The following is a 14,107-nucleotide window of genomic DNA, read 5'->3' on the forward strand; positions in this document are numbered from 1 at the left end:
GTGGGTGAGGAGTAGGTCGGTGGTGCCTCATCCCTGCTCCTCACAGCGATGTGGGGGCCCCCGAGCCCCCACCGTTGGTTTCCTCCCACCCCAATGAGGGGTTTTAGGGGAGTGATGGTGGGGGGGTTCAGAGCTGACGGCCAAGAAGGGAATCTCGAAGACGTCTTTGGTGCAAAAGAGGTGATTTTGTTTAAGCACGGGGACAGGACCCATGGGCAGGAAGAGCTACACTGGGTCGTGACGGGTAACTGGTTATATATTCTCAGGTTGGGAGGGGGTCAGGGACGGTGTAAGTCTCTAAGGAATTTTGGAAGCAAGGTTTCCAGGACCTTGAGGGGCTGCTGTTAGCAAAACATCATTTATTACCGTCTAGTAAGACCCCAGTCACGAGACCCCTCAGATGTATATCGGGGGCCATAAGCCTGGAGGAGGATGGCCAGCATATACTTGGGGGTTAAAGATAAAGGAGGTTTGCAAAGGAATTTTCATGTTAAGTAGACTCACAGGATCCTGGGGTGTCAGGACAATGTTGAGCCAAGATTCCCTTTTGCCCCCAGCAAAGTGTCATCATCCAGGCAGCTGAGCTCCTGAAGGGAGGTCACTCTGTGGGTTACAAGGACTTGTCAGTGGCTGTAGGCAGTAAGGCAGTTTAGTTTCTCATCTGCCTTAGTTTCCAGCATCCCCATGGCAGCGCTTAAACCCCTTTCCTCTGTTCTTGGGGAGCCAGGAGTGTGCAAGGATTATCACACATACTCCACGGGGGGGGGGGGGGGTTACTCCGCCGGCGGGGGCGGGGCTAGCTTGTACTTCGCCCCCAGCTCACCCCACGCTCCCGCCCCCTTGTCACCAAGAAGGAAGAAAGCCGGCTGGAGCTTTCCCACCAAAGGGGAAGAGGAGGGGAGACCTGAGCCTAGGGCTCCTCGGTCCCTGCCTGCCTTCCCTTGCCTATTTCCTCCTTCCCTCCCCCCATACTCTGCACACCGGAGGATGCGACACTGGGGGGGGGGGGAGGAGAGAGAAGCAGCCGTCTGGCCTGGGGGGCTCTGGAACGGGGTGAGAGAAGGGTGCAGGTTTGGGCAAAGAGCCTCTCTCAGCCCCACTTCAGCCTCCCCTACAAAGTCTGGCTGTGGGGAGCGGGGCTCTCCTCTCCCCTTTGGAGGGCCTCATCCCTGCGCCTGGGACCCAGGTGGAGCTCAGTCCCTGCATCTGGGATCGCCTTCTGGTCTAAAGGGACAGGGGGCCTGAAAGCTTGGCACTTGGCGCCACCTGGTGGCCAGTCAGAGCTCCTGCGCCCCGGCTCCCAGGTCCTTCCCGTCGGAGACCCCAGACTGACTTGTTTAGGGAGGGAAGCAGGGACCTGATGAGAACACTGGGTTAAGAGGAGCCCCGTGGAGCTGCGTTCAAAGGGCCGGCCCCGCCTCTGATTCCTGACCTTGTGGCCTTGGGGGTCTGCCATGCTTCCCAACTCCATTCATTTTCCAGACTGAAATGGGAAAAGCCACCTCTCCCACCTTCCTCCCCAGGAAGTTGAGAAATCTCCCTGGAGCAGTAGGTGGGACCCCACACCCAGCGCCCTGAAAGTCTCCCGTGAAGAGCCATTGGCACAGAGGGGGGCTGAGCCTGAGCCCCCAAACCCAGACGGGGGCGGCTGGATCAGACCTCTCCGGGACCCCTCCCTGGGTGCTCAGTCCTCCAAGGGCCCAGACCCATCCTTCTCTGGGGGGTGGGGGTGGGGTGAGGGTGCAGGGGTCCTTCCCCTCTGTTCCATCCTGCTCTAGCCACACAACAGCCCGGAGGGGTCTGCGTGCACGGGGAGCAAGATGTATACTAGGTGCTATGACTACCACGAAGAAAAGTAACATCGATTCCCGGAAAAGTCCAGAGAGGGGGAGGGGGGCCGCACCGGGTGAGGTGGGGGCCGCGCTTCCGGGGTCCTGGCATGCTGTTTCTTCCTCCCGACGGCTACGTGGGTGTTTGCATTCTAAGTACTTGTGATACTAGACTTCATGTCCGGCACTTTCCTGCCAGTGATAAGAAACGGGTCCCCTCACGTCCCACTGACGACGGCTCCGGGTGTGGAGGGTAGAAGTCACTGCTGGCTGGGGCGGAGCTGAGAGATTTGGCCCCTTGTGGGCAGGGACGGGGGTGAGGGAGGTTGATGAGGCTGATGCCCAAGATCAATCAAGCCGGGAGGGGCTCAGGCCACGGCTTCCAGACGGGGCCCCCCAGCCACTCCTTGTCCCCCAAACTAACCTCCTAATGGACTTCATTTACAGGCAACTCTAACCCCACCCCCTCTGAAAATCCAGCAGCGGCTTTCCGCTGCCCTCCGGAGGCGCCCCAACCTCCTAGGCTGCATGGTGGGGCGGCCCCTGCCTCCGGCCACTATAGGGAGGGGTGGCGGGGGGGGGAGAGGGCACCCTCTGGAGTCACCCTGGCCTCCTCTGTCCCGTTCTCTGGCCTCCCAACACCAGCCTTCGCGGACCCCTCTGTGGGAACGCCGCATCCCCGCACTCTGTCGTCTCCTGGTTCCTTAGCGAAAGCACCACCTGCCCCCAGCTCATGTGGGGCGCCCTGTCCCCCACCGCCGCAGGTCACATTCCTGGGAGTTTGCACTGGCCATTCCATAGGCCAAGAAAGCGGGTAGAATTTCTGCTGTCGGAAGGGGAAGCCGCCAGGACAGGGGAGCCCCCAGGACGGGGGAGCCCCCACGACGGGACAGGCTGGAGCTCCCCCTCAGCAACCACCCTCCTCCCCAACAGAGGCCAGGGTGGGGCTGGACCCCACAAAGCCTCCGCCTGGGACAACTGACAGCGTTCTCTCCTTACAGGGAGGAGCAGGGACCCCTGTCCCCGCCACCCCTGCACCAGGAGCCTGCTCCCCTCAGCACATCCTCCCCCTCCCACCCCCTCTCCCCACCAACCCCCTGCAAGGCAAGAGGGAGCCTCCTCATTCAGAAGAAAACGTTTCTTCCTCCTTCCCTCGTCGCCATGGCGACTGCACTCCAGCACCCGGGCTGCCGGAAGCTGTTCCGAGCCCCCGAGGGCAGGGAAGGGGAGGGTGGGCTGGGCGGTGACCCATGCTCTCCGGAGCCTCCGGGAGGTCACGTGTCCCAGGGTTAAGCATTCAGGCTTTAAAGCCAGACATCCAAGGGCTTCGGTTCCAGCGCCGACTGTCCCTCTGTCCCCAGCAGACACTTCACCCTTGTGGGTCTGTGTCGTCTGTAACGAGGACGGAAATAGCCCCGACTTCAGACTGGAGGGCTGAGGAAGGAAGGGTGAAGACAGGAAATGTGCCCGGCGTGCGAGCTAAGTGCTGGACCAGTGTGAGCTGTCCTCTGACGCCCGGGACACGCGAGGCACTGTCACCGGCTCGGACAGGTGTGACGAGAGCCGGTCTAGCCGGAGAGACTGTTTCTAGGTGTTTCTCCTGCACCAAGTCTCTCCCACACGTGTGGCGTAGTTTTCCTAAGAATCACCACGCTTGCTCCCCCCCGTGTTTCACCGGAAAAGGGCGTGAATTAAACGTCCTAAATATGACCAACACACACAACTGTCCTGAGCGGGCAATGATCCAGCTCGGGGAACCAGCGAAGGGGAGCAGAGCCCGGGGGCCCCGTCGCCAGCTGCCGGTGGCGTTCTTAAACGACAAAGTAGCAAATTAACAAATCAAAGCAGGTCACACAGAGCCCAGCATTGTTTCAGGAAACCAGTTTCGGTTGCACGTCTGTGTGTGTGAGCCCGGCGACCGACCGCGCGCGCTGGTCCCCACCCCTCCCCCCCCACACGCTCAAACATTCTTGGCTCCCTTAGCTCATCCTTCAGGCACGAGCTCTAAATGACACGATGTTGGTGTCATAATTTTCTTGGATTATTGATGATGCGGCTCATTGACGCCCGTCTCTCCCCACGCACTGGATCCGAGGGGGTGCTGGGTGCCTGGACCCGGGTCCCGGACAGTGGGAATCCCGCCACCTACTAACTGAGGGAACTGGGGCCCGACCCAACCTCTCCGGACAGCGGTTTCCCCATCTGCTAGGCTGCCATCGGGGCCCAGCGAGTTCATCATAAAAGGACTTAGCACAGCAGCACCTGGTGCGTGCAACCCCCCTAGCAGAGAGGAGTGGGTGGGGTCACCCAGCCGTGTCGCAGTGAAGGGCAGAGCCACAAGGAACCCACCGGCGGAGACCCCGCCAGAGAGGGGGGCCCGGTGAGGTCTGCAGCAAGGGACCCGAGAGGGGCGCGGGCCGGGCTGCCCTGGGGTCTCCAGAAAGTGGGAGAGGGCTTTCCAAAGGGCGAGGTTTGGATGCCCCACTGGAGACGGGAGGCGGCCTCGTCGCAGGAGGACCGGGAGGTGTACCCTGGTCTGTCCTCGCCCCCAGGATCTTCCAGGGTCCAGAGTGTGGGTGCCGAGCGTGGGGACACAGAGGCAGTGTCTGAAACCCGCGGCCGCGGGGCGCGGCCGAGCTCCCGGCCCCGCGCCTCCCGACCGAACCCGCTTGGCCGCGCGGCGGGGCGCAGACCGCGGAGACAAAGGGGCGGCGCCCGGCTGCGCCCGCCCGGCCGCGGCCCCAGCACGAATGGGGCGGCCAGCCAATCGGAGGGCGGCATTCCCGCCGCTAGAGCGCGGGCCAATCGGATCCCGGGCGCGGCAGCGCTGCGGGGACGCGGCCAATCAGCTGCGAGGGCCGGCCAGGGGGCGGACCCGCGCGGAGTTTCAAACCCGCCGGGTGGGCGCAGAGCGGCTGCTTGGGGCTGCGGCCTGCGCCGGGGGCTGCCGGGTGAGCGCGGTCCGGGGTCCGGGGCCCGGGGGCCCGGGGACCCTTGTGTTCCGACGGGACCTGGGCGGAGCGTGGGGGTGGGGCGAGTGTGCCAGTCAGGATGGGCACGCAAGTGGGGACGTCTGGGGACTGCGAGCTGCAAATCGGGGGGCTCTGGGCGACGGGAGAGGGCCCCGGATGGGGCCCTGGCCAGCCGAGGCTCGGCAAGGCCCCGTCCTGACCCTTGCTTCCCTCCCGCCTGAGGCAGAGAGCTGAGAGGGCTGGGTGGGAAGATGGACACGCAGCTGTTGCGGACAGTGGCCGCCAGGGCCCGCGGGAAGCGCTGACCCCTCCTCCGGGAAGCAGCTCCCTTCCCACACCCACCGCTGCCACGTGCCCCCACGCCCAGCCCGGGCGACCTGTGTCTCCGTGGAGCCTGGGAGGAGGAGAGGGGATGGCTTGCTGACCTGCTTTTGACCTCCTCCCCAGGATCTGGTGGGCTGAGCAGACTCCCGACCGGGCAGATGGCTTCTAAGTGGCCGGGCGTGGGGGTCTCCGTGCGTCGGGGGCCGCTCCAGGAGCGGGAACAGCTGGCAGAGGAGGCGGAGCAGACTACGGGCGGCCATCCGGAGCCCTCCAGCGGGGCCCTGGGCTCCCTGTGCAGACACTTCCAAAGGAGGCTGCCCCTGAGGGCAGTCAGCCGCAACCTCGGCGCGGGGCCCTCCTGGAAACGCCTGGAGAACCCAGAGCCAGCGCAGCAGGGCCTCCAGGCTGCGGCTCGCTCAGCGAAGAACGCCTTGGGCTCCGTGTCCCAGGTAATGCCGACCGGCCCTTAACCCAGGGCTTCCTCGGTGCCCGCAGCCGGTGCCTTCAAGGGGCCCCTGAGGAGGCCGACCCCATGAAGACGGGGACTTTGGTGTGTCCTCGCTGCGTCTCCTGCCCTCAACCAGCCGTGGGACGAACGGATGGGAAGGGCGTCCCGGAGGCCGAGCGGAGCCTCGCAGTATAAGATGCTAGAGCTGTGGTGTCACAGCGTGGCGAGCACGGGCGTCACGGGGACACAGCAAACACAGCAGGCTTGCAGGGGAGGCCACCCCGCGGAATCGCCCGGGAAGGGGGAAGGAAGTGGGAGGAGAGCGTAGGGCGAGATGGCGTGGGTCCAGATCCAGAGCGGAGGGAGCGTGGTCCGGGTGGCCAGAGGACGGGGAGCCAGGAGGGGAAGGGCAGGCGTGCCGCGTGCCGAGGGTGTCTGGTTAGACTCTCCCAAGAGCCACCGGGGGCCAGTGGGGAGGATTTTCAACCTGGTGGGAATCCAGTCCGAGGAGCATTTAAGAGCTCGTTCCCCAGCCACCTGGTGGAAAGGGGGTGAGAAGCATTCGCCACCGGGGGGGCCTGGGGGCCTGGCCCGGCAGAGGCCTGGACCTCGAGAGGTGCCCAGAAGGTAGGCGTGCGAGGATCTGTGTCAGACGACACGTGTGGGCACAAAGACGCCACGTGGGCAGGCGTGAGGCGCCTGGGGCCTTGCAGGTGAACGGGTCCTCCGACCCGAAAACGGGGGCAGGTGTCCCCCGGAAAGGACCAACGTCATGGCGAGCAAAAGCCTCCGAGGAGAGAAGGGGTGCGGGTACCTCCTTGGTGTCGGGCTGGGAATCTGAACCTGTTTACAGACCCTCTGCTCTGGGGTCTCTGAGCCAAAGGTCAGTCCCCGACTAGGAGTCCCGGGACCACCTCTGTCCCGAAGGGATCACAGAAACACAGGTGCGCCCGCGGCCACGTACCTCACCGAACGTAACTCGTCCCGGCCTCTGGCCTCTGGTTTGCCTGGGCCCACATTCTGGCCTCGAGGAGCCAGCACAGCCGCCCCGGCCAGTGGGAGGCGCCCAGGAGCTCGGGCCTGCCCCCCCACCCCCACCCCAGGCCGTGAGGAACCCAGAGGGGCTCTGAGCCGTCGAGTGTCGGGAGAGCTGCCCCTCGAATCCGCACCAGTGCGGAGGGCGACTTAGTGAGACCCGAGGCAGGTCCTGGGGGGCCTTCCAGGGGGCACCAGGGTCTTTCCGTGTCCCGAAGCGAGCGTGGACTCCACGAGCCGCTGGTTGGGCTGCTGACCGCCGCACCGGTGCCCTGGGTGGCCCTGAGCCGGCTCCCCGCAGCGGACTCGCTTCTCGGGGACCCACGCACCCCCCTCACCCCCGGGGCTCCGAGCCGTCTGTATTTGCGCGGCTGAGGGGTGGGAGGGGCCCGGAGACTCTGCAGGAGCTCGTCCTTGGCTTTGCGCTCACCTTCCGCGGTCCCGTCCCAGAGAATCCAGGAGTCCTGCCAGAGCAGGACCAAGTGGCTGGTGGGGAGCCAGGTGAAGGCCAGGAAGAGGAGGAGAGGGGCACAGACGGGCAGTCGTCCCCCCGCCCACACCCCGGGCCAGAAGAGCCCCCGGCTGCGTGGAGCCGCCCCAGCCTCCTCAGCCCTGGGCCCGCGGGAGAGACCCTGTCACCGACTCTCTGGGCACGTGGGCCCCCGCGCCCACCCACAGTGGCGGTCCCGGACGGAGCCCACCTTCCGGAGCCCCTACTCCTCAACGGAGCCCCTGTGCTCCCCCAGGTAAGAGGAGGGGTGCCTTGCCCCCAGATCACTAGCTGGGCCCCAGCGGCTTCTGACCCCCGCCTGGGGCTCCCCGGGGGCATCTGGGTCCTGACCCAACTCTCCCCGTGACGAGGGGGAACCGCAGGGCTCACCTGTGCAGCGTCCCCGGCCCTGGACCTGATGGGCCCTGGGCCACGTGTTCTGTGGCAGGTGCTCCAGGTCGCATGGGCTGTCACCTCCTGGAGGGCAGGGAGGGCCCAGACAAGGTGCTCCCGGCCCCCTCGGGGTGTCTCCGGGCCTGCGCGCACCCGGCCCAGCACCGGGCGGGAGGGCCTCGTGCTGCACATTTCCGCCAGTCGCTGCTGTGGCTTTCCTCTTTCAGTGAGTCTGACAGCGACCCGGAGCCTGTGGGAGCGGGACTTCAGCACCTCCAGAAGCTGTCCCGGCAGCTGGACGAGGCCATTGTGGCTGAAGACAGGTGAGCTGGCGGGTCATGCTTCAAAACGGGAGAGCTGAGGCGGGGGTCCCGTGCTCCTTGAGTCCGGCCAAGTTTTTACACCTCTCCGACTCGGGCCCTGACCTGTTGTGTGACCCCGGCCCGTCCCCGGCCCTCTCTGAGCCTCAGGCCGCTCACGTGCAACACGAGGGGGCAGAAAACATAGATCAGGATGGTGTCTGGAACGCATCCTGGATGTGAACGGCCCCCCGGGAGCCCCACCAGGCCAGGCACCTGGTTTCCGGAAGACCTGCCCTTCCCCCAGCATTCCCCATGGCTCCTCTGCGCCTGCCCGCCCGTGGGATTGGGAAAAGGCCCATGGCCACTCTGGAGCGTCTGGCCTGACTGCCCAGGACCCTCTGGAGGCGGGGCCTCGGTGTGCGGCCCCCCTAACTTGGGGCCTGTTCCCCATTCATACAAGGGCCCCCCGGATGGGCTCTGGGGCGGGGCCCAGCCAGCTCTGACTGCGGGGTGGTAGGGCTCCTCCTACAGGTGACACCAGTCCCTCCCGCCTTCCTGTCTCCAGCGGCGACATGACTATGACCGTTTCTCTCATCCGTGACTGAGGACAGCGCCTCCAGGTGACGCCCGCCTCCCAAGCCTTTTCTCCAGGTTCCTCTTCCTCCTCCTCCTCCTCCTCCTCCTCCTCCTCCTCACGAACGTGTGGAAGAACGTAGTCTTTTCTGGAAAATCCTGAAGAGCGGATGGGCCCAGCAGCGTAGGAAGCATGCAGGCCTAGCCCACCTGCCTAGAGCCAGCCAACCTCACTGACCGCGTCCCCAGCCAGGCACGCCGGGCCGTCGGCGAGCCCCCTTCCATCCCCTCGTTCTGGGGAACCTGCCCCCGCTCTGAGCCCAGCCAGGGGCACGAAGGGGGCTCCGCACTGCAGGAGGCAAGCCACGGCGGACACCACGACCTCACAGCGGGACCCACGCGGCCCCACGAGCTCCCAAGGAGGCCCCGGGTGGGGACTCCCCCGGGGCCACACCTGGTTCTGCCAGTGGCCACCTGGCCCAGCCTGAGAGTGACCGGGGGGACGGGAGGGGGGGGGGGGGGGTTCACTCTACTCCCCTTTTGGGCTCGGAACTCACCTGCACTTAGGCCGCGTGGCTGTGTCCTCTCCAACATGAAGGCGGAGGCATCAGAAGGGACTGGGGGCCCAAGGGTGGGACCCCCGAGGGATTGTGCCCGGGCTCTGGGGAGCCCAGCCGCTGTCCCTTCTGCCCCCACCACAGCCCTGCAGGGAGGGATGGGGGAAGAGATTCCCGGCCCCGAGAGCCTGGGCCCGCAGACAGCTATTTATGCTCAGCACGGGGACCGGGGGTGTGCAGGGACGGGCATCACTGTTGACTAGCGACTTCTGCGCTTGGCCAGTTATCTCAGAAATCTGCTGTGTCATTTTATTAGAAAGAAACCCGCGTGTGACTTCCCCGGATAACACTGCTTTTTCATAATAAAGACCGCTTCTGCGTCTGACATCTGTTCTGTTACCCACGTGCATGCACAGACACGTGTGCACGCACAACCACACAGGCACACACACCCACGTGCCCGTGCGCACGCGTACATGCGTGAACACAGCCGTGCACACACACACGCCCACTTGCACACACACGTATACACCCCCACGTGTGTGTGCACACGCACCCCCACTCCGGGCGACGGGTCTGCTTCGGGGCCGGGCTCTGCTCCTCCCGCCTCCCACTCCTAGCGGCCGGCCCCCAGCTCAGGGAGAAGACACCCTGCACAGGGAAGGCTTCCCTGCTCCGCTCAGAACAAAGCACACTTTAAAGGCAAATCAGGTTTTTATTTCAGTGACAACGTTCAAGAGTTAAAAACCAGCTCACGTCAAAATCAAGACCAGTAGTAAAAATCTTTTAACCCCGTAGTGCTGTGTTTGTCGCTTTAGAAATCTGATATTTTACATTTCCTTTTCTAACGGATTTTGTACAAGGCAGCCGTGAGGAAGGGAATAAACCTTTTTCACCACAGAACCGGCTGCCACTGGCAATACTGAGAGTCACACATTTAGGAACAGTCGGACCACGGACAAGACGGGATGGGCTGCCACCTCGGAGTAAACAGAGGACAGGGGTTCGAGGGTGGAGGTCCCCAGGGGCGAGCCGTCCTGCCCCTCCTCGGTGACTCTACTTCCCCCCCCCCCCCACCGGCCACCCCGGTGGGTTTCTCCACGGGAAGAGCAGGCCCCGGCCGGGCCTCCCTGCGTGGACTTAACCCCAGCTGTGATTTTTAAGGTTCCCCCAAGCCCAGAGGGAGGGGAAGGAGCGAGGGGTTGCGTGTTTTGGCTGAGCCAGAGAATAGGTTTCCAGAGCACTTGGTGCCCAGACCCGGGGGATTCGGCGGGGAAGCTGGTTATTTAAGGCGGGGTCCAGCCTTGAGGCTCCTTTCCAGCTAGGGCCCCCCCTCCCTGGCGGGGCTGTGCCCATGCTTAGGGAGGGTGTCCACAGGAAACCAGAGCCGCCTGCTCGGGCCTCTGGCTTTCATTTAAAGATGCACGCCCTGTTTTGCCTGTAGGACACTCCCAGGGTGCAGACCAGGGGCTCCAAAGTGGTAAAAACAGTTCAAAAAGCCGGGAGATCCAGCCTCCCCTCCTTCCGGGGACCCACGCCCCCGTAACCTCTTTGGAATACGGGGTTCAGACGCGGTTTCTGTGGCCCAGCACCCAGACAGGAGGGCCGTCCGTCCAAGTGCATAAAAACGGTCCACTTTTTTAAACGCATGTTTTGTGGAGCCCAAGGGCAGGTCGACATCTTCAGGAAAACCCCACGAGGCCAGAAAGGTAGGCCCCCGAGACCCCCTCGGGGCGGGCGCGGGGGAGGGCGGCAGCCAGGCCCTCCGACAGGGACGGCCACCAGACAGGGAAGAACGAACATGCCACGCGAGAAACGAAGAGCTCTGATCAGGCGGGAAGAAGGATGCTCCAGGTCCCGGGAGAGGGCGCACCGGGGACCGGAAGGGTTCTCTGGGAAACAGCCAGGCAGGCTCACGGACCCACTCGGGGAGGGGCGGCGGCACCCCCTCCAGGGAACAACGCAGCCTGCTCGTCTCCCTCCAACTTCAGCGCACGGACAAAACCGCACAAACCATTCGTCCGGGAGCGCGCGTTAACCAACGCCAAGGCGGAGGGGCGCTCGCGCGCATGCGCACACGCCCACTAACCAGAGAGGCGGGCTCAGGACGCCGCCTTTCATCTCCCCAATCGCAGGTGTGAGTCGTCCGGTTCCACAAAGGAGAAGGGGTGGCCTCCTGCACCCACATCCCAGCTCCGGACCCCCATAATCACAGCACCCCCCCAGAACCCCAGCAGCCTCAGAACTCTGCACCCCCAGAACCCCAGACCTCCAGAACCACGGCACCCCCAGAGTCCCAGCATCCCCAGAACTCCAGCACCCCCAGAACCACGGGACCCCCAGAATCCCAGACCCCCAGCACCCCCCCCAGAACCATGGCACCTCCCAGAACCCTGGACCCCCAAAACCACAGCACCCCCAGAACCCCAGATCCCCAGCCACAGTACCCTGCTCACTGGGACTCCAAACTCCCCAGGGTCCTGGTGTTCTCTCTCTGTGTCTCTCACTCCCAGCCTGGGGCTCACAGGGCAGAGGGAACCTAACTCGGGAAGACATAACTCCACTAATTTATCGGTGGAGACTGACGGCAGGGGCTTCTGGAAGGAAAGGGGATTGGCGGAGCCTCGGAGAATCAGAGTAAGTCCTCCCGACTTCAACGCAGGCTAGATTTCGGGAAGGACAGGAAGGCCTGGGGTGGGAGTAGCTGTGCCTATGACCTCGTACCTTCTGGGGAGCCCCGACGACCAAGTGTGGAAGGAGGGATGGGCACCTGGGAACCCAGGAGGCAGGGCTGGAGAGGACACCCCCAGGGTACCTGCCCCTGCCTACAGGGGAGCCGCAGGGCTGGGGGAGGGGGGTGCCGCACACTGGAGAGAGCGGGGTGGGGGCCGGGAGCCCGGACCCCTCCAGCCCCAGCAGGTCTGCTGGGCAGGTCACAGCAGCCGCTGCGGGGAGGACGCTGGCCACATGGGAGCCGCGAGAGGTAGACACGGAGCAGAAGCGACACGGGCCCACGCAGGTGCCTGGACTCGGGCACAGCCCCGCCTGGAGGAGCTGGGCCAGCCTCAGGGGCTCCGAAGCAGGCCGGGGCGGGTGTGGGCCTGGGCTGGGCTGCAGGAGAGCCCTGCCGACGTCACGGGACGGCCCAGGAGGAGGGCGTGGGCCCCAAACCAAGCTGAGTGGCAGGCGGAAGGGAAAAGAGTACAACAGTTTGAGCCAAAATGACACGCGCCCCCGGAACGCTGGGATCTCAGCTCTGTGCCCTCCAGGAGCCAAAACAGAGTCGGCGTGAGCAGCGCTGGGGAGGGCGAGCCCGGCCCCCGGGGTGGGGGGTGTCCCTGCTGCCGGGACACGTGGTTTTGGTCTGGGCATCAGTGCAAAGCACACTGCCTCACGGAGCCGGGACCCCTTCCCATCCCCCTCCCTCCCCGAGCGGTGGGGCGACAGTGAGGGCCCCCCCAGAGCCCCTCTCTCAGACAGTGTGGAAGGTGGAGCCGGGGTGGTCTGAGGGGCCCTGAGGCCCAGAAACCCCAGGGCACAGAAGTGCAAGACAGAAGACAGCCCAGGAGTCAGAAACCGCGCACCAGTCTCAGCCGGGGGGACCTTCCAATTCCGTAAGGAAGCCAGGGCCCAGAGAGGGCGACGAGGGGCTCAAGGGCTCTCAGCCAGCCCAGCCGGGCCAGCGCCCAGGGCCGCAGCCTCCCCAGGGAGGGCCCCAGGCAGGACCCCGGGAAGAGGAACGGCCGTCCTCTCGGGCCGCGGGTGAACGGCAGGAATACCGAGGACAAGACGGGGACAATGGACAGCCGCAGAAGGACAGACCGTCAGCACCAGACCCCGCCACCCCCCCCCACCCCCGCAAGGGCCGTGGACAGACAACGCGGACACAGGAGGAGCCCCGGGGGATGTCCCCTCCCTCCCAGAAAGTGGCCACCTTGCCACAGGAAAGCCAGGCCCATGAGGCTGACCCAGGATGTCACAGGGGGGCCGGCACGATGCCACTTGTCCGTCCCCCAGGCCGCTGGGAGGCTGCACCTGCCGGCGGCTGCTGATCCCCGGTCTGGCGGCTTCTCCCTTTAGGGCCTGCGTGGGCCCCAGAAAGGTGGTCGACTCTGTCAGACCAGCCAGCTCGGGGCAGGCCCGCCCCCCAGGACTCCACGGACACCGCCCCTGACGGGCTCGCGGTCCCAGGTCCCGCGCGGGGAGGCAGCCGCGGCTGCGGAGACCCTGGGGTCTCACCCCCTCGTGGCCCAGGGAGCCCCCTCCCCGGGGCTCGGCAGGGTCCCTCCCCGCTCTGCTCGGACACCGCTGGACACACACGGGGGCGGGGAAAAGCAGGAAACGGCTCATCTCGGGGAGCAGCACCCCCCACCCCCGCCCGGCCCCGGCCCTCTGCGCGCAGCCCGGCTCTCAGGGCACCGACTCGAACTTGGGGGGCCCGCGCGCCCAGCTGAGCGCGGGCAGGGGCCGCTCCTGGTCCTTGTCGGACTCGGGCTGGCTCTGGGCCCGCTCGGGCTTGGGGTTGGCGGGCGGGTGGGGCTGCTGCACGGACATGGTCCTGCGCAGGTGGTTGCGCTTCCGCAGGAACTCGGGCTGCGCGTGCAGGCCGAAGCTGCCCTTGCGCAGCACCATCCGCGAGTTGTTCTTCTTCGGGCGCGAGCGGTGGCCGGCCTCCAGCGTCGCCAGGTGGGCCGCGTAGCCCTCGCTCAGGAACTGCGGAGGGGACGGGCGTCAGCCAGCGGGGCGGTGACCCGGGGGGGGACCCCCCCCCCCCCCAAAAACGTCGCCGGGGGGACGGGGGGGCCCCCCCCCCCCGCCAAAATCGTCGCCGGGGAGACGGGGAGCTCCCCGCCCGCCTCTGAACGTCTGAGTTCGACCCTGGGAGCTCCCTGCCCGGCTCTGAGCGTGTGAGCTCGACCCTCTGTACCCGCGGGGCACACCGTCCTCGTCACCCGTCACTGAGATCCCCAAACGCAAGTCTGCGCCATATCCGGCTTCCGCCCCGCGGAGCTCCGTCGGGTGCTGGCCCCGCTGTTGTCCTCCCTGCCCATCACCCCCCCACCGGGTCCTCAGGCCCTTGCCCCCCCCCCCCCAGAAGGGGGCCGCGGACCAGCAGCCTCAGCGGGACCGGGGCCCTGACAGGCAGAACCTCAGCCACCGCCCCCCCGCCCCCACCAGGCCTAT

General features: G+C 65.6%; 2 protein-coding genes across 4 annotated transcripts in view; one reads left to right on the top strand and one right to left on the bottom strand.

Annotated features, from left to right (window-relative positions):
• The first annotated feature begins 3,803 nt into the window (after positions 1-3,803).
• Positions 3,804-9,308, top strand: PIMREG (PICALM interacting mitotic regulator). 3 transcript variants are annotated; one of them, XM_040453520.1, is made up of 5 exons: positions 3,804-4,094; positions 5,249-5,574; positions 7,059-7,354; positions 7,719-7,814; positions 8,311-9,308. In XM_040453520.1, the coding sequence occupies exons 2-5, from the start codon at positions 5,284-5,286 to the stop codon at positions 8,396-8,398; spliced, it is 771 nt and encodes a 256-aa protein (XP_040309454.1). In that variant the 5' UTR covers positions 3,804-4,094; positions 5,249-5,283; the 3' UTR covers positions 8,399-9,308. The 3 variants fall into 3 exon arrangements, with proteins under 3 accessions (XP_040309454.1, XP_040309453.1, XP_040309455.1); XM_040453519.1 differs by lacking the exon at positions 3,804-4,094 and adding an exon at positions 4,701-4,780; XM_040453521.1 differs by lacking the exon at positions 3,804-4,094 and adding an exon at positions 4,701-4,780 and having other exon boundaries at positions 8,359-9,308.
• Positions 9,309-9,618: 310 nt separating this feature from the next.
• The window catches only part of PITPNM3 (PITPNM family member 3), a 60,248-nt gene continuing 55,759 nt past the window's right edge, over positions 9,619-14,107 (bottom strand). The window contains exon 19 of the mRNA XM_040452951.1: positions 9,619-13,652. Within this exon, the coding sequence (XP_040308885.1) occupies positions 13,334-13,652 (319 nt within the window). The 3' untranslated portion in view covers positions 9,619-13,333. The remainder of the gene's footprint in view (positions 13,653-14,107) is intronic.

The sequence above is a fragment of the Herpailurus yagouaroundi genome, unplaced genomic scaffold (assembly GCF_014898765.1).
Source record: "Herpailurus yagouaroundi ecotype Mexico unplaced genomic scaffold, PumYag 208, whole genome shotgun sequence".
Classification (NCBI taxonomy): Eukaryota; Metazoa; Chordata; class Mammalia; order Carnivora; family Felidae; genus Herpailurus; species Herpailurus yagouaroundi.